This window comes from Mus musculus, chromosome 11 (assembly GCF_000001635.26).
Source record: "Mus musculus strain C57BL/6J chromosome 11, GRCm38.p6 C57BL/6J".
Lineage (NCBI taxonomy): Eukaryota > Metazoa > Chordata > Mammalia > Rodentia > Muridae > Mus > Mus musculus.
This window is the reverse complement of record NC_000077.6, coordinates 23,350,747-23,369,311: the sequence shown is the minus strand read 5'-3', so window position 1 is coordinate 23,369,311 and position 18,565 is coordinate 23,350,747. Positions and strand designations below refer to the sequence as shown.

The following is an 18,565-nucleotide window of genomic DNA, read 5'->3' as shown; positions in this document are numbered from 1 at the left end:
TCAAAAAAAATTAAAATAAGTCTTTTTGAAAATAGAAATTGGATGATTTACTTCAAATAGCCAATTTAATAAAAAAAAAAAACCCTAATTTACAAATAAGATGTTCTAATGTTTCTTGAAAGTGGCTGTTATTTTATATTCCAAATATTATACATTCTTTTTTAAAAGACTTATTTTTATTTTATGTATAGTGGTATTTCACCTGCATGTTTATGTGTGTGAGAGGATGCCAGATACCCTGGAACTGGAATTTCATACATTTGTAAACATCATATGAGTACTGGGAATTGAACCAGAGTCTCCTAGAAGAATAGTCAATGATCAATGAATGCTCTTAACAACTAAGCCTTGTTGTACATTCTTAATGTAAACCCTGATTTTTATCCATTCTGATATGTATATAGTACTAACTAATATAGACTATACTATAATCTTTTCTACATATCTTCTTTTATGAAATCTTTGGTCCAGGTTTTTTTATTTGTTTGTTTTGGAGAAAGTGGCTTACTATGCAATCCAAGTTGACCTCAGACTACTCAGCTACAAAAAACCTTCTCCATCGACCTTCTAAGAACCTGAGAATAAAAGCATATATCACTCCTGGATCGCATACACAAATTTAACTGCTCATCCCAATGGAGGGGTTCACTAGAGGACTAAAACGTTTGGAACAGTAATACATAACCATATGGATTAACATGTGACAAAAGAATGGTAACAATGTGATAAACATGGAATTGAATCCAGTCTGGAAGCTCTAAAGTACAATGAAACAGCACAATCACAATACAATAAATTACTTAGAAAGAACACATGAAATTACTACATTGTTACAAAAGAACATATTCCCTCTACAGTCTTTTTACCAAAAACCCAATCTACCAAGTTTCCTTATATTGTAATGCTGTATCATTCCAAAACCTAAGCTGGTATCTGCTGATGGTATATAATCAAGAAAAGAATTAAAGATCTTTAAATTGCCAATTCTAAACATTTTTCCCTGTTTGTTTTCCTTTCTTCATTATTGGTCTTCTTCATCATCTTGCTCTATTATTATTTTGTTGAGGTTTGGGGACAGAGGACTGCATTCTGTAACTACAGGCTGGCTTCAAGTTTTGAGGTCCCCTCCATGAGTGCAGGGACTGTACTAGTCTGTTACCCTAAGTTTCCAGTCCTCCATATCAGGTACAGTCCTGTTTCTGTCTTAAATTCACTTTAGGCTGATCTGACTAATCATTTCATCACCAGATAAAACCCTTGTCCTTTAGCAGTGCTCTGCTCTCATCTTCCCAGCCCTCCATAACCTCCAAGCAATCCGTACGTGTCTCTACAGATATGAAAACTCTAAGACATTTCACTTACATAGAACCACACACTTTTGTGAAGATCTTTTATGATGTATTTATCTGTGGGTTCTAAATACCTAAAAATAAACTCTTATTATAATCATATTTGCAAAATGTTTATTTTACTTCTATATTTACTTATGTATTGTCTTTCTCATTTGAACATCACTTGATAAATATGCTGCTCCAATAGCAGAGTAACTGCTGACAATGTAAAAAACCCTTGTTTATACAACTCCAGTACCTCAAAAAGGCCTCATTTATACTCAGAATGGAGTAATTATGATTTTATTCTCTTGGGGAAAAGTTAGTTTTAAAATTATTTTAGCAAAACCATTTAAATATAACAGTTTATTCTTTTTAACCATGCAATTAAATTAATCCTGCTTTGAACAAGGTAATATTTACTTACCTTGACTAAGATGTTCATGATAAATAGATGCTAAATTGGGAAGATGTTGTTGGAGATGAGATGTTAGTTCTGCATGTGAATTTATCTGAACTAGTTCCTCTTCACATCCAGATTCTTCACCATCAAAATCAGCCATATTTTTTTCTGATTTTGCACTGACCTGGGAGCTACTGCAACTGACATCATCTGCACTTAGCATATCATCAACCATATGTCTACAAAAAACAGAAAAACATAAGCTTAATAATCACAAACTTTGTTTTGTGGAGGGGTGCTAGGCATTAAATTCAAGTCCTAGTGCAGGCTATGCAAGCTCTCTTGTGTAACAGCCCTTGAAACTATAATTTCATCACACATCATAAGCATTTTTTTGATTTTTCAAAACAGTCTCCCTATGTATCCCTGGGCTTTCTGGAACTCATTATGCAGACCAGATTGGCCTCAAACTCAGAGCTACAGCTACACCTGGCTAAGTATTCCAACTACTGAGGTTGAGACATATAGTACTGTGTCTTGCTATAAACTTTTCTAACTCTCTTCTGTTACATTTAGCACAAATTATTGAATCAACAGAAAGGAAGCTGTGTGGTGTAGTAGTAGAGACGGGCTGAAACATTTCAACCTGATAAAATATTGAGACACTTAAAAACTACACCAAGCCGGGCGTGGTGGCGCACGCCTTTAATCCCAGCACTCGGGAGGCAGAGGCAGGCGGATTTCTGAGTTCAAGGCCAGCCTGGTCTACAGAGTGAGTTCCAGGACAGCCAGGGCTATACAGAGAAACCCTGTCTCGAAAAACCAAAAAAAAAAAAAAAAAAAAAAAAAAAAAAACTACACCAATATATGAACTAGCAATCTATGTAAACTTGACATTTCCTGAGGAGGACTCAAAAGTATGGATCAAACTTAATACGGAAAATGCCCTGCACTTAACCCTCAGCACCACCAAAAAATTTCCAGTCTCCAAATTAATTTCCTTCAACTCAACAAAGAGCTACTGGAGTGCACTATTTCTAAATAATACCACACTGGGTATTTGTCATGATATCAAAGACAAAATGAAAAACAAAGAAAGGTTCAAGTCAGGATTGATTCAGAGACTGACAAGCAATAGCATACATAATAGATTATGAAAAAGGCCGAATGAGAAGTGCAATTACTTAAACTTGAGAGGTAGACACTGAAGATCTAATCATTATGGAAGTGGACGAGCCCTATGAACAACATGCAGTCTTTGAAACTCAGTGTCCTCCTGCACCTTGGTTTTACCACACACCATCAGCACTGCTAGGCACAGCTGGTAATGTGTACATCTAGATGAGACAATTACCAAATGTACTCATCAGTGCTGAGTTAGCCCACAGAGATATTTAACAATGTCTAAATACATTTTTATCTTGTTAGTGCTACAAATGAGGGATACTGACATCTACAGACAAGAACTGAGGATGCTGCAAAACCACAAACAATATCCAAGAAGCATACAAATAGTTATGAATCCAAAACAAAAGAATCATCTAGTTGTAAAAGGTCCACAGTGGCAAGAGTAAGGAACACTCACTGCCTTGATCTGAAAGCTCAGAAGTTAAGAGCACTATCTTTTCTTCAAAGGACCTAGGTTCAATTCACAATACCCATATGACAGCTAAAAACTGTCTGTAACTCCAGTTCCAGGGGACATACATGCAGGGAAAGCAATAGTGCACATAAACTAAAAAAAATAACTAAATTAGTAAAAAATTAAAAGAATAGTGCCTGAAAAACTTGAATACCTTTATGATGAAAATAAAAATGAAATAACATATATAGAGTTCACTTAACTGAATTTTGCAAAATTTGGCTAAAGAGCAAGTCTCTCTTATAATAATTATGATAAACCAAACTTTTCTCTCTCAACATCAACCCAACATATCTACTTATACTGACAATAAATCACAGGTTAAAAGTTAATTTCACATTTGTGGCAAACATAGTGGCCTATGAAATTTTCCCAATAATCCTATAACACTTCTGTTACTGTTGTTGTTTGTTTTGTTTTCTTTAAACTAAGACGGTTCCAGGCATGGTGGCACAAGCCTGTCATCCCAAGCAGAAGCAGGTGGATCTCTTGTGAGTTTGAGGACAACCTGGTCTACCCAGTTAGATACTATCTCAAATAATAATTAATAATAATAAGAAGAAGAACAAGAACAAGAACAAGAGGAGGAGGAGGAGGAGGAAGAGGGAGAGGAAGAGGAGGAAGAAGAGGAGGAAGAGGAAAAGAAATAATTTAAAAAATTAAGGATTTAGTCCTACTTAATTCCACAAATAACAGAATCACTTACTGTTGAATACAATAAATAATACTTCACAAACACAAAAACCTTTTAGCACAATCATCCTTAATAATAACCGAAAATTAGAAGATCAATGTTTTTCATCCACATTTAATCCAAATTTCCACAAGTGTTCTTACATGTACTTTCAGAGAATTGCTACAAAGAGTTGAAGCAATTTATGCTTCCGAATTTATGCTGCCTAATAAAACAGTACAATATCTGTTGTGCACCTGTGGCCATTACACAGAGAAGAAAAACTGTTTTAAATAGAGATGTACTGTGATTCTACTGTAAACACTGAGGTGAGTCAAGAAGTAAGCTAGGCACATGTATATATAGCACAAGCAAAGCACTGGCTCTACTGCCCAGCTTTGCACTATCCAATGTTTTTAATGACTTTAAATTTTGTAATGGTTAAGGTATTTACGATCTTTTAAGCAGTAAAGTATGTAAATAAAATGAGCCTTACTTTTTTCAGTGTTGTGGAGTGAACCAAGACCTTTGAGGTACACTAGCAACAATCATAGTCTTAGCCTTTATTTTGTATTTCTTTTAAGTTGACAACAATAAAATTTTAAATTACTTATTTGAAAATTGCATTTATATTTTGCATTACACTACTTATAAATAGTATTACACTAAAATAAATATCAACTGAAGAAATACTAGCAATATTTTACTACAAAAAATGCAAACTAAGCATTTATTCTTAAGCATGCTTACCCATCGTGGTGGTGGTGGTGGTGGTGGTGGTGATGGTGATGATGGTGGTGGTGGTGGTGGTGGTGGTGGTGATGCTGTGGACCAATAAACTGCCGACAATTAAACAACTCATTCCCAATAGTCTCCCCAAGGAAGTCCCCACTTCGTGTGATACAAGCCTCCTGAGAACCTTGTGCTAAGTGAGCAGAACTCACTTCCCCTGAAATGCCATGTTCTGGGTCTTCAGAGTGAGCACAGGCATCTAGCATTCGTATTCGGTTATCTACAGATGGCAATGGCTCAGTATTAAAAACCAGGTCCTTTCCAGTTCCACTATTTGTCCCATTCCTTTCAGATGTGCCTTGGGATTCCCCCAAGCAAATGCCTGCTGGATTTTCTAACTTTCTGTTTCGAAGTTCTGTACCACAAGTATTTTTGGCAGGATTGTGACCATGATCATCGTCGTCATCATCATCTTCTTCTTCATCTTCTTCTTCTTCATCATCTTCTTCCTCTTCCTCTTCTTCTTCTTCCTCCTCCTCTTCCTCTTCTTCTTTAAGGGCCTCGATGTCTGCAATGTCTTCTGATTGCACCTCACTTCCAGGGCTCCCAGCAGACTGGCTTGCATGGCTTGAATTAACTTCATTGCTAGATCCATCACTATGCCCACTACTGCTACCAGGGCCACTGCTTCCATCTTCACCACTGTTGGCAGTTTCATCAGAACTTCCTTGCATGGATTCCTGTATTTATAAACAAATATATTTAAAAATTCAGACCAGCTAAAAAGAAACAAACTGGCTAATTAGATTTTATTTATTACGAGTGTCTATATGCACATTTGCTCTGGCATACATGTGAAACTCACAGGACAACGTACAGGAGCTGGCTCTCTTCTACTGTGGATCACAGGGATCCTTGGCCTGTCAGTCTTGGTGGCAAGTGCCTTTACCTTTGCTCTATCTTTTGAGCCCACAACATACCTTTTTTTTGTTTTGTTTTGTTTTGTTTCAAGACAGGGTTTCTCTGTATATCCCTGGCTGTCCTGCAACTCACTCTGTAAATCAGGCTGGTCCCAAACTCAGAAATCCACCTGCCTCTGCCTCCCAAGTGCTAGGATTTAAAGGCGTGCACCACCACCTGACCACACCATACTTTTTAAAAATGCTAACAACAGTCCTGCCATATTTCTTTGAACACTGCGAAATGAATATAACCCTCAAAAAGAAAAAAATCAAAAGTCCTATGTAAAGAGATGTCAGAGTGATATTTACATTCTCAGTTAAAATAACAAACATGGCACAAATTCTGTAAGTCTATTAAGAGACTCTGAGTACTTCCTTACCTCAGTGTCAGACAGTCGCTGCTGCACATGTTTATTTCTATTAATAAGCTGCTCATCCATTTCAATGTCACTGGCTCCACTCTGATGTGTGTCACTGTTATCACTACTTTGAGGACTCGCTGCTGGGGACCCTAAAAATAAATTTTTACATTTTTGTATCTGATTTTAATTAGCATACATCTGATAGGATACCATACTTTGGTTCCTTTAATTATTTATCAAACCTTATGCTAACCGGCCAAAAATAAAACCTGTAAATTGTTATTTCTAAAAAAGATAAACATTCAAATCTAAATACTAATGATTTTAAATAAAACTGGTAAGAGGAAGCACGGGGCTATAGCTCACTGGTATAGTTCTTTGCTGTCTAGCAGGCTTAGGACTTCAACAAGAGAGATTTAAAAAGAAAAAGGTGAGATGAATAGTTTATAGTTTAAAAATCTGTCTTTTTCTCAAAATGTAATTGTGACTGTAGCATAAACTGGAAAAACATATATACACTACATAAAATGAATAATCTCAAAGACCACCAGAACTCCAAAGTCACACTGTCATGCATTCTAAGGCTTGACTTACAAGGTGAAGGAGCTGCTCTTCTAAGCTCTTCTTCCTCTGAAGGAAAAGGAGAAACAGGAGGGAAACATTCTAAGTGACTGAGCTTCTCTGGGAGAGCACAGAGGGTTATGTAAGACACAGACAAGGAAGCCTGTTGCCTATTGTGGGTGCCTGCACACAAAGTTCTAGAACAGTAGCATATGCCAAAAGAAAACTCTAGGTTTAAGTATATAGTTTTAAAAACTCTTTAGAAATTACCCATACATGCAACCAACAAGTTAGAAAAAGACAGAATTGTGTTCTAATCTGAAAATTACTTAACAAAACATTTTGTTCCTTTCCCAAAAGAAAGAAAAATTAAACATGAAAAAATTTACTAACTTCTGAAAATATATGCACTGTTTAAAGATTCAGCAAAAAACAGTACCCAGAAACTTTATTACCATCTGATACAGAGCATCCTTCCCATTCCAAACAGGGTTCCTATCCCACACTCCACTGTAAGGGAAGGTGGCTGCTGAGTACATACTAAGTATCTTTTGTCTGAAATACATGTGATTTTAATGTGCCTGATATTGTGTTTATTCTAGAACTTTAGAAGTCTAAACACAAAATTCATTTTTGATTCATACACTTCTTTCACAAACTTCCACTTTCAGGCTTCCAAATACCCGCTAAAGTGACTTTACATATTATTTGTAGTAGACAGTGACCAGATACATGAGTAAAGATGCAGGGTTTTCTATGTGTAAGAACAAGTCAACAGTCTTTATTCAACAGAGTTGTGGGGTTTAATTTACAGCATTTTGAATATTCAGATAGGAGTGTACAAAATGTACTAGTAGAAAATACTTGACACCTTAGTAATAAATTCAAAATGTGGTACATCTTATTGTGGTACAATATGCTTGACTAACCTTTCTTGTTTCCAATGGGCATATTAGTGTTTAATAAAGATGCAAAAGAACTCTGTTTAGACAGCTGAGCCTTAGCTGCAAGTGCATTATTCCACAAAGCTTTAATTAACATGGATGCCAAGTACAGTGTCTAAAAGAGAGAGATTACGGTTAGAAGCTCTGGGGCAGACATATAAAAAAATTTAACATATTTTTAAAAATCTAAATGATATTAAAACAGTACATTAATTAAAAGTGAAGTTATCTTAACAACTAAGCAAAATCCTCATTGTGCAGAAAACAAAACATACCGGTATATTCTCAATGTCTTACCTGTTCAGTATGAACACCTGGTTCAAGAGCTGAGACCAGATTAAGTAAATGTCTAAGTGGCACAGGATCCAGATTCTTGATGAGTGAAGGGAATAAGTCATGAATATATCGACTACAGTGCTTCAGCTAAAATAAAAAGACAAACATTTAACAAATTGCCCAAAGTAAACTAATTAAATGACATAAAAAAGCCAGGTTGTAAAGTCAACAAGCATTTCATACATTGGAAAAAAGAATAATTACTGGATAGCATAAATAGTACTATTTTTTTTAATTAAAAGCAAAATTTAACTGACTTATATAAACCAAACAAACTACAACTAACTTTTAGTCAAGAAAACAAAAACAAAAAACAACAACAACAAAAAACAAATAATATCTAAGTTTTGAGAATTCCTAATATCAATGGCATTAACATTAAAAACAAAAACAAAAACAAAACAATAACAACAACAACAACAAAAAAAAAAAAACCTAGAAGAGATTGGGGAAATATATAAAACCTGGGTTTGGTACCCAATACTAAAAATAATGGCTATAATATAGACAATTAAAACCAAGAACAGAGGCTAAAGAAATGGCTCAGCAGCTAAGAGCACCTGGCTGCACCTCCAGAGTCCAGAACTTAATTGTCAGCACCCATATGGCAGTGTATCTCCAGTCCCATGGGAATCCAAACCCCTCTTTTGGCCTCTGGTAGACATTGCACACATGTAGTGCACAGACATACATTTAGGCAAAACATGCATACACATAAAATATTACATAAAATGTTTAAAAAACTGATTTGAGAAAACAACACCAACAAAAATGTAACAAGCAAAATGCTTTCAGGTAGATTATATTCCAAAATGCTTTCAGGTAGATTATATTCTGATTATCAGAGTATTACAGATAGTCAACAATTTCTAAAGAACATACTAGAAATTCTTATCAAAATAATTCAAGACTAAACCAAATGATAGAAAAAAATCTGTTTAATAAAAAGTAGAAATCTTAAATATACAACAAAAATGTAATATTAACCATGTAATAAATGTAATGGGGAGGGGAGGGGAGGGGAGAGGAGAATTCGACTTTCAAAAGGCTTACCATCATTAGAGCATCTGGACAAAGACTTTTCAACACCTCTACTATAAAACCTTTCTTTTCTTTTTTTTTTTAAAGATTTATTTATTATATTTATACAAGTACACTGTAGCTGTCTTCAGACACACCAGAAGAGGGCATCAGATCCCATTACAGATGGTTGTGAGCCACCATGTGGTTGCTGGGATTTGAACTCAGGACCTTTGGAAGAGCAGTCAGTGCTCTTAACTGCTGAGCCATCTCTCCAGCCCCTATAAAACCTTTCAAAAGCACATGGGTGGCACACACCCTTAATCCCAACACTTGAGAGGCAAAGGGAGATGAACTTGTGATTTCCAGACCAGCCTGGTCTACAGATCAAGTTCCAGGCCAGCCAGGGCTACATCATAAACCTGTTCCTCCTCCTCACACACATGGGGGCCTTTAAGAGCTATACCTATCTGTTGAGAGCTTTTGGTGACATGGGAATCTGGCATTTGTCACTGGGCTCACACAGATAAGAATGTCAGAAACAGAGACCATGGGGCTTTGTTTCCTGCTTTGCTGAGTTACTGCCTATGTGATCTCTTTGCTTGCTACTTTGCTTATTACCTCGTGGAGTCCTTTGGCTTATTACTTTCTTGTGTGATCTCCTTGTTCACTACTTCACTTGATTACTTTTTGATCTAAGAACTGACCATGTTTTTAGATGTACCTGGAATGATATAAAGCAGGCTGGAGAGGCAGAAAGCTGCTTCAGCCTCAGTGTGGGTGGAGTCATGTGATCATTTTGTCTGTCTTTCTTTTTCAATCCTCACCTCTTTTAGTAAACACACACACACACACACACACACACACACACACACCCCTTCCAGAGACCAAGCCTGAGAACCTGAGTTCAATCCTCAATACCTACACAGTGTAAGGAGAGAACTGATTTCTGCAATTTGTTCTCTGACCTCCATACATATGTCCTCCCCAACAGTCAAACAAAAGGGATTAAAAAATAAATCCTTCAAGAATACAGTGTTTGAACAAAGATCACCAGTAGGAAAATTACATAACAAAAAGTTAAAAAGATCAAAATTACAATAGCTGAAATGGAAAAATACACTTTTATTGGGGTACTTCCCAAAACACACTATGGCAGTTTAGAGATAGGTATGAGCTACAAGAAAAAATTCCAGGGCTGGAGAGATGGCTCAGTGGGTTAAGAACACTTATGACTCTTGCAAAGGATCCAGTCAATAGAGCACACATAGACAACCCAAGCATGAAAACCTGAGTTCAGATCCCAAGCATCCATATAAAAAAACAGACATAGTAGTGCGAGTACACCAGTAATCCTAAAATCAGCGAAAAGATATGAGAACCCCCAGGGATTGCTGGCCAGGTTAGTATACCTGATTAAGTGAGCTCTAGATTAAATTAAAAAACCATGCATCAAAAAAGGAAGAAGGGAGGGCGGGAGGATGGATGGACAGGTCACAGGTAGAGTGTGAGAAAAAAATACACCTCATACAGCCTTCAGGCCTTCATGTGAATATCCTTCTGCATATAACTACAGGTAAATGAACACATATATACATGAATATCCTTCTGCATATAACTACAGGTAAATGAACACATATATACATGAATATCCTTCTGCATATAACTATAGGTAAATGAACACATATACACATGAATATCCTTCTGCATATAACTACAGGTAAATGAACACATATACACATGAATATCCTTCTGCATATAACTACAGGTAAATGAACACATATACACATGAATACACCACAGATTCAGAATTAAAAGAAAACCAAAAAATCCGAAATAACTTCTCCACAAAGCAAATACATAAAAAAACCAAGGCAAAGTGAGTCCCTTCTCCTGAAATTAATAAGGATACATTAATAACCACCAAATGGGGATGAATTGGTTGAAAGCTTATACAAAAGAAGTCAAAATAATTTAAATTATGAGCTGGAGGAATGACTCAGTGGTTAAGACCACCAGCTGCTCTTCCAGAGAGTTTGACTCCTGCCAACCACATGGTAGCTCACAACCTTCTGTAATTCTAGTTCCAGGGGATCCTACAGTCCTTTCTGGCCTCTATGAGAAGCAGGCATGCAAATGGTACATAGAGGCAAAATATCTACACACAGAAAACAAAACAAAGTAAATAAAATTCAAAGGCTGAGAGGCAACCCACCTTGAGCAGGCCACAACCTATTCTCAGGTCCATCTAACTTTCTGCCTGAGCATGGCTCTCTCTTAGCCTAGGCTTAAAGTTTGCATTAACTGGAATAATTAACTCCAAATCTATTTCAGAGAAACAAAAACAGTGTGTTCAAAGAAGACAAGATCACAACACTTCTCCAAAATCTACCAGTCCCATCCCCAATAGCCTAAAATAATGGTTGCTTAGACAAAATTCCAAAGAATTAAAAGAATAAGTGATAAATGAAAGAAATGAAAAAGCATAAACTTCTGTATAGCTTTCAAAATAGCACACACTGAAATGGAATAAAGAAGCCAATACAGAATATAAAAATGAAGTTCAATAAAAGAGATACAAATATTGAGAAAGAAACTAAATGATGCTAAAAACAAAATTCACTAATGAAAACAAAAGTCACTAGAAAGCCTCATAGTCAAAATGGACAAAGAGAGAGGACAGGCAATCAGGCTTAAGGGAGAAGCTGGAGTAAGAGCTGAATTTGAGTTAAAAAAAAAAAAAAAAAAAAAGGCTTTTAAAACTATGAATAGTAAATACAAAAAAAAACCAAATCTATTAATATAGAACATAGAAGGAAAGGGGAAGGAACGGTACTGTAATGTCTGGGATTAAACTAAAAAAGGAAGTTAAGGGCTGGTGAGATGGCTCAGTGGGTAAGAGCACCCGACTGCTCTTCTGAAGGTCCGAAGTTCAAATCCCAGCAACCACATGGTGGCTCACAACCATCTGTAACGAGATCTGGCGCCCTCTTCTGGAGTGTCTGAAGACAGCAAAAGTGTACTTAACATACAATAAATAAATAAAAAGTTTTTTAAAAAAAAAGGAAGTTAAACTAAAAAAAGAATATAAAAGATAGAAAATATTTTCAATATAAACAAATGAAACATTCCCAAACATTAGATGTTAGAAAAGGTCCATTCATGTACAAGAGACATACAGAGCAGCAGAAAATACACAGGACCAGAAACAAACAAGACAAAATGAAAACTCCACATCATATACTCAAAACACTAAATATAAAGAATTTTTTTAAAAAATGGAGAGTTACAAGACACATACAAATGCAGCCCTATCACAGTAACAGAAATCTTAAAATTCAGACAGGCACAGAAATACAAATTCAGGTTCCAAATGACCACAATCACCAACTCAGGCTACTATACCTAGCAAAATTGTCATAATTGATGTGGGAAGAAAAATATTCCAGGATAAAAGCAATCAAAATCAAAAAATATTTATGACCTAAGAAACCCCAAAGAAACAGATACAGGAGACACTGGGTTTGGATATGACTCACTCATACACACACACACACACACACACACACACAATCAAAGGGTGGGCCACTAAGATGGATTCAGTGGGTAAAGACATCCTCCACTAAGTGGAATCTCAGTAGGTGGTAAGAACCAACTCGCACAAGCTGTCCTTTGACTTCATGTGTGTGCCATGCCATATGAGCCCTCTCTCTCAAATAAATGTTTAAAAAGAATAATCAAACAAGGCAACTAATAAACATCAAAGAATATAAACAGATAGTCACAGAAAATAAAAACTATCAACCTCATTCATAATACAATAAATGCAAAATAAAATACTAATGTCTTCTCATCCATCAAATTTGCAAAAAAAATAAAAATAAAAATGAAGCTTAATGACAATACAAAAAGTAAGGAAAAAGTGGCACTGACCTATTAGTACTCCCAAGAAAAGCATCTATCTACTTTAGTGTATTACTTCTACTTCAGTAGGTATTGGTCCTATACAGAAGTTTTGTACAAGTCAGGAATAACCATCAGATACTATCTTATTCTAATTTATAACAGAATGACTAGGAGAAAATATGTCCGTAAATGGGAATTCATTAATTATTTTCCACCTAAATAATGACACATCACAGTCTTAAAAAGAGTATTAACTGGCTAGAGAGATGGCTCCCTGATTAATAGCACATACTCTTCTTGAGGAGTGCCTAGGTTCAGCACCCAGCACCAACACAGAAGCTCACAACTGCCTATAACTCTGGTTCCAGGAGATCTGACAATATTCCATATAAATTAAAAATAAATCTCTTGAAAAATATACAATGACAGAATAGACAGACAGAGACAGACAAGAGAGACAGGCTGACTAAACAGATTCTTGGTTTTAAGCTGTTAGCATATGCCTATAATCCCAGCATACATACACACACACACACACACACACACACACAGAGCCAGAGAGAGAGAGAGAGCAAGCAATGTGTACATATGTCCGACAGCACTAAGGATAAGAAAAGCTGTCTCAGACACTAAGGTGCATGGAAAGTGCCAAATCCATTTGGTATTCACCGGGATTTAGGGCCAATACCATGTAGAAACTAAGGGAATGACTCTTGGGTCTTTGGTTTTTGTTCTGCTTTTGTTTTTTTATGGGTGTGTGTGTGTATGTGTGTGTATGTGTGTGTATGTGTGTGTGTCTGTGTTTCTGTTTAGGAGATGCCACCTATGTGTGAGTGCTTTCAGAAGCCAGAATAGGTGTCAGATTCTCTGAAACACAGCTTACAAACATTTGTGAGTTAGCTGATGTGTAGGTTTGGGAACCAACACATCAGTCCCCCAGTAGCAAGTGTTCCTAACCTCTGAGCCATCTCTCCAGCCATATGTAACATACATTTTTTTGTTTTTTTTGTTTTTTTTGTTTTTCCGAGACAGGGCTTCTCTGTGTAGCCCTGGCTGGTTTGGAACTCATTCTGTAGACCAGGCTGGCCTCGAACTCAGAAATCTGCCTGCCTCTGCCTCCCAAGTGCTGGGATTACAGACATGCGCCACGACTGTGCGGCTTGAGCCTTCAGTTCTAATGATTCTAATATCCTATATTCTATCAATAACATAAGAACACACAGACTCAACTGAAACCTCAGAGTTCCTGCCATATCTTCCCCATATCTTGGTCTCCTTTTATAAAATAGTAGCATTTGAAGCATTACAAACAAAACATTAAATAAGAAATGTTAGTGTTACCTGTGCTGCAGCCCAAATGCAGTCAATATGCTGAGTACTCAGTCGTCCCTCTGCTGCCAAGAAATTCAAAATCACTTGGCACTGTTTAATAATCTACAAGAGGAAAATTTGGTATAGTTACTTTTTAAAGCCTCTCTATATAATTAAGAAAAAGAAACAATTGTCTACAAACCTCAATATGTAAATTTGGTCCAAATATATGTTCTACTACATTGTTGCTAATAAGCCAGTCTGCAAGTTCTTTTGCAATGGACCTAGAACCAAATGATTGAAAAAATATTATTTAAAGCCTTTTCCCATAAAGACACCAGAAAAACTTCCATATAGTACAAATTTTAAAAAAAAAGTACAATACTACAAATCATAACTACACTGAAATGTAACATCATATTCCTTGAATTTATAAACAATTCACATTTGAAAAGTTAACGTAACACCAACTCCTGAAATGAGAACTTTGTGTTCATGAATTAATTTCCACAGTAGCACTGTAGCATTTAGAAAAGATTTCCCAATACCAATTCTACAATGAATTAATAAGCAAAATAGGAAGTATGTGTTACCTAAGAGATGAACACATAAAGAATTGTTCCCAATAACAACCTGCATGTCTCCTTCCTAACACTAATGAAGAATTCATCTTGAAGAGGTAAGTCATTCACATATAGTTGTAAAGTAGAAAGAAAAAACAAAATCAACACAGTGCCAATGTATTTTAACTACTTCTGTGTAGATCTACTACAGATATGATCCATAAGGTTAATTTTTAATAATTTAATAATATATGAAATATCAACTCTAACACTTAGAAGAAGCAGGAGATCACCTTACATTTGAGGCCCTCATGTCCTAGAGCAATCATTTCTGGGTTACGCAGAGCTACACAGTGACTCTTGTCTCAATAAAAGCAAACCCAAACCAATTTGTTTTGGGCCAAAGTGAATCATTTTTAGAATGAACATTTATCTTTACTTTTAAAGACTAGAAGATAAAGACAGTACTTACTGGTAAGAAATAGTATAAACCGTGTGAGAAAATTAGATCAAATAAAAATACAATGTGTGACTACTGTTAAAGACTAAATTGAGTATCCTTTAAAACCTTAAGATATACATATTATACTACCACATTCACCTGTTTTCTTTCTAATTAGATATTTACTTTATTTACATTTCAAATGTTGTCCTCTTTCCTGGTTTCCCCTCCAAAAACCTATCCCCTACCCCCACCCCTCCAAATTCGCCTGTATTCAATGAAATGTTTTTAATGGATTTAAAAAAACATTTCCATCACTTCAGAAAAATCCTATTTGTTGGCCCATTTGTAATAAATCAATCCTTACTTTCACTTTCAGCCTTATTATCTATGTCTCTTTTCATAATTTATCAGTTTATAGACATTTCAGATTAACAGGATTACATGATATTATTATTTTCATTGCACTTTGAGGAATACAAGCAGACTCAAGCTCTGAAACTATGGCCTCTGTGCATGCTACATCCAAAGCTTTCATTGAGCATCTGCAACTGTACTGTGCTGTACTGCAAGGTAGGCGTTATGTGGATATATATATATATATATATATATATGGGTGAACACATGTGTGGAGACTAGAGGTTTATGCTGAGTGTCTTATCTAATCGCCCTCTATCTAATATATTGAGCCAAGAGCTCACCAATTCAGTTATTCTAGCCATCCAGTTTGTTCCAAGGATGCCCTCCCTATCTTTGCCTTCTAAGCACTGGGCCCAGTCCTGAACACACAGAGCCATCTTCCCAGCCCTACAGTTCTTTGTTTGCTTGTTTTTAGTTTTATTTATTATCATACCATATTCTGCCTATTCCCCAGGCTCTTCTATATTATCATTTATATTCATAATCCTTTCCTTTTTGCTTTTTTTGTGGTGTGAATTAAACATAGTACCTCGTTCATGTGGGCAAAACCTCTATCACTGAGTTTCATTCTCTTTTATTGCTGAATAGTATTAAATTAACCAAACCATTTTTAAATCAAGGATATGTGGGTCTGTCTATGTAGATAAATGATGTATGCCTGCCTCGTGCCTGAGGAGACTAGAGAGGGCAACAGATTCTTTCATATTGCAGTCACAAGTGGCTGTGAACCACCCAATGTGGGTTGGTAAACTAAACTGAGGTCCTCTAGAAAAACATAAGAGCTCTTAGCTGTTGAATAATCTCTCTAGAACCAATAAGTCAAATTTTCTATACATTTACCAGGCTCATTAAGTGGTAGTATGTATTTTTTATTCCCTAATAGTATTACATCATGTCAATATACTATACTGTTTATCCATTTATTAAGTTTATCTTATAGTATGTATTAATACTGCATTCTTTTTCCACTACATTGTTTATCTATTATTTCTCTACATAACTTTGATTAGTATCTAGATATTTTCTACTTTTAAGTTGCTAGTTTTGTTCATGTGCCAGTCTCTAAAACCTGTGATCCCATATTTCATGGTAGATAATGAGTAGTAAGACTGAAGGCCATTATACTCAATTTATGTTTCGCTTTAGGGAAGTGTTACTACATTTCTTTATTATAGCTATGTAGTGGCCAAGTAATATTTCATTATGGCTTTAACATATCTTGCACCCTACTCCTTTTTTCTCACATTTGTTGGGAAATCAAGGATCCTCCTTTGTCTAACTACCGAATGTTAGAATTACAGGCATGTAGTACCACACTCATCTCTGCTTCATGTATCTGAGCTTCTTGTCAGGTTAATATGTGTATGTGTGTGTATGTCTGTGGAAGTCCAAAGAGTGTTGACTCCCTGGAGACAACTGGTTACAGGTAGCTGGAAGCACCGAAAAGGGTACTGAGAATTGAACGCAGAACTCTGGAAGCAAGTGCTCTTAACCACTGAGCCATCTCTCCAGCTCCAGTGTATGTTTTTTTCCCTTAAAGAATTTTAAACATATATTCATCTGGGGGATATGTATGTGTGTGCATGCACACATGTACACTGCTGCTCATAGAGATCAGAGAAGCGCATGAGATCCCTTGCCGTTACAAGTGGCTCCAGACAACTGACATGGGACCTCTGAAAAAGAAGCAACTGCTCCTAACCACTAAACCATCTCTCTAGCAACTTAAGTATATGTTTAAAAAAAAAAAAACAAAAAAAGCAACAAGTTTGAACATATTGTTCCATACAAATTGAAGCCACAGGTAAAGATTTCCAATAAACACTTGAAATCAAATAAAGTCACAACTATATTTGTATAAAAACAATGACAAATTGGCATACTTCAGCCAAGGCATGGTGGCACAAAGCTTTAATCTCAGTATTTAGAAGGCACAAGTAGAGAGACCTGAGGCCAACCTGGTCTGCACAGTAAGTTCCAGGACAGCCAAGGGCACAGTCTTATCTTTTTTTTAATGTGTAACTCTGTATTAAATAATGCTCCTACTTACGTTTCTGTGTCTGATACCAATGATTCGTTATTGCACACATCATTGAAAGTATGGAGCTGATTCTAAGATTAAAGAAAAGAAATTAAGGATTGTCCTTTTAACAACAAAACTGTTAGCAAGTGGCATGAAACAAAATAAACTGGTTATATATATAAAAACACAACTGATAAGACTGCAATTATAAAACAGAAGACATAAAACAATGAGTATACCACTTTATTATGTTAAATACTAAAATTATTTGGAATAGAAACATTTATGCTTTATTTCATTAAACATATTCAAGAAAGTAAAGCTGAGTAAAGAAAAAGAGGTTGATCCGATCTAGTCAGAACACCTTCTGTCATCAGGGACAGGCTCAGAGAAGGCTTCCTAGGCCACACTGGCTTGAGATTTACTGAGAGAAATGCCAGAAGCACTTTCTGTATTTACAAACCCCACACCTAAGCTAGCTAGCTTTTCTGGGTTCTGACATTACAAAAGCTACATGAGCAATGGAAAGAAGTAAAGCCAGCGAGGAGCGAGGAAACTGAGAGCACACCCACTCTAAAGGAGTCAGCTGCTTGTCTTCACCTATCCCCACCCTAAAGATTCAAACACACAGGTTTTTATGATTCACCTACTTTAAGTAGTACTTGATAATTTAGTTAAATGCACCTGCTACTCAATGAACTGTGGCTTCTGCCTGAAAATTAACCATTAAACAGGTGCACACCTGTGATTCAAGTACTCAAGAGGCAGAAGCAGGAAATCCTATGTTTAAAGCCATCCTGGGCTATAGAGCCAAAACTTGGATCAAATTCATGATTTTTTTTTTACAAACAATAATAATAATTTAAAAATAGCCAGATGTGGTAGTACACTCCTGCAATCCCAGCAGCCAAGATGTTCAAGCAGTAGGATCAGG

The 18,565-nt window shown here is 36.0% G+C and overlaps 1 protein-coding gene across 7 annotated transcripts in view; it reads right to left on the bottom strand.

Annotated features, from left to right (window-relative positions):
* The window catches only part of Usp34 (ubiquitin specific peptidase 34), a 187,376-nt gene that overhangs the window by 121,249 nt on the left and 47,562 nt on the right, over window positions 1–18,565 (bottom strand). For 5 of the 7 annotated variants that reach the window (XM_006514565.2, XM_006514567.2, XM_017314317.2 and 2 more), the window contains 9 exons: window positions 17,659–17,720; window positions 14,386–14,467; window positions 14,214–14,306; window positions 7,908–8,033; window positions 7,596–7,725; window positions 6,700–6,735; window positions 6,124–6,254; window positions 4,800–5,521; window positions 1,759–1,973 (listed from right to left, as the gene is read on the bottom strand). In XM_006514565.2, the coding sequence (XP_006514628.1) occupies window positions 1,759–1,973; window positions 4,800–5,521; window positions 6,124–6,254; window positions 6,700–6,735; window positions 7,596–7,725; window positions 7,908–8,033; window positions 14,214–14,306; window positions 14,386–14,467; window positions 17,659–17,720 (1,597 nt within the window). The remainder of the gene's footprint in view (window positions 1–1,758; window positions 1,974–4,799; window positions 5,522–6,123; window positions 6,255–6,699; window positions 6,736–7,595; window positions 7,726–7,907; window positions 8,034–14,213; window positions 14,307–14,385; window positions 14,468–17,658; window positions 17,721–18,565) is intronic. The other 2 variants (XM_006514566.3, XM_030245633.1) reach the window with 1 other exon arrangement.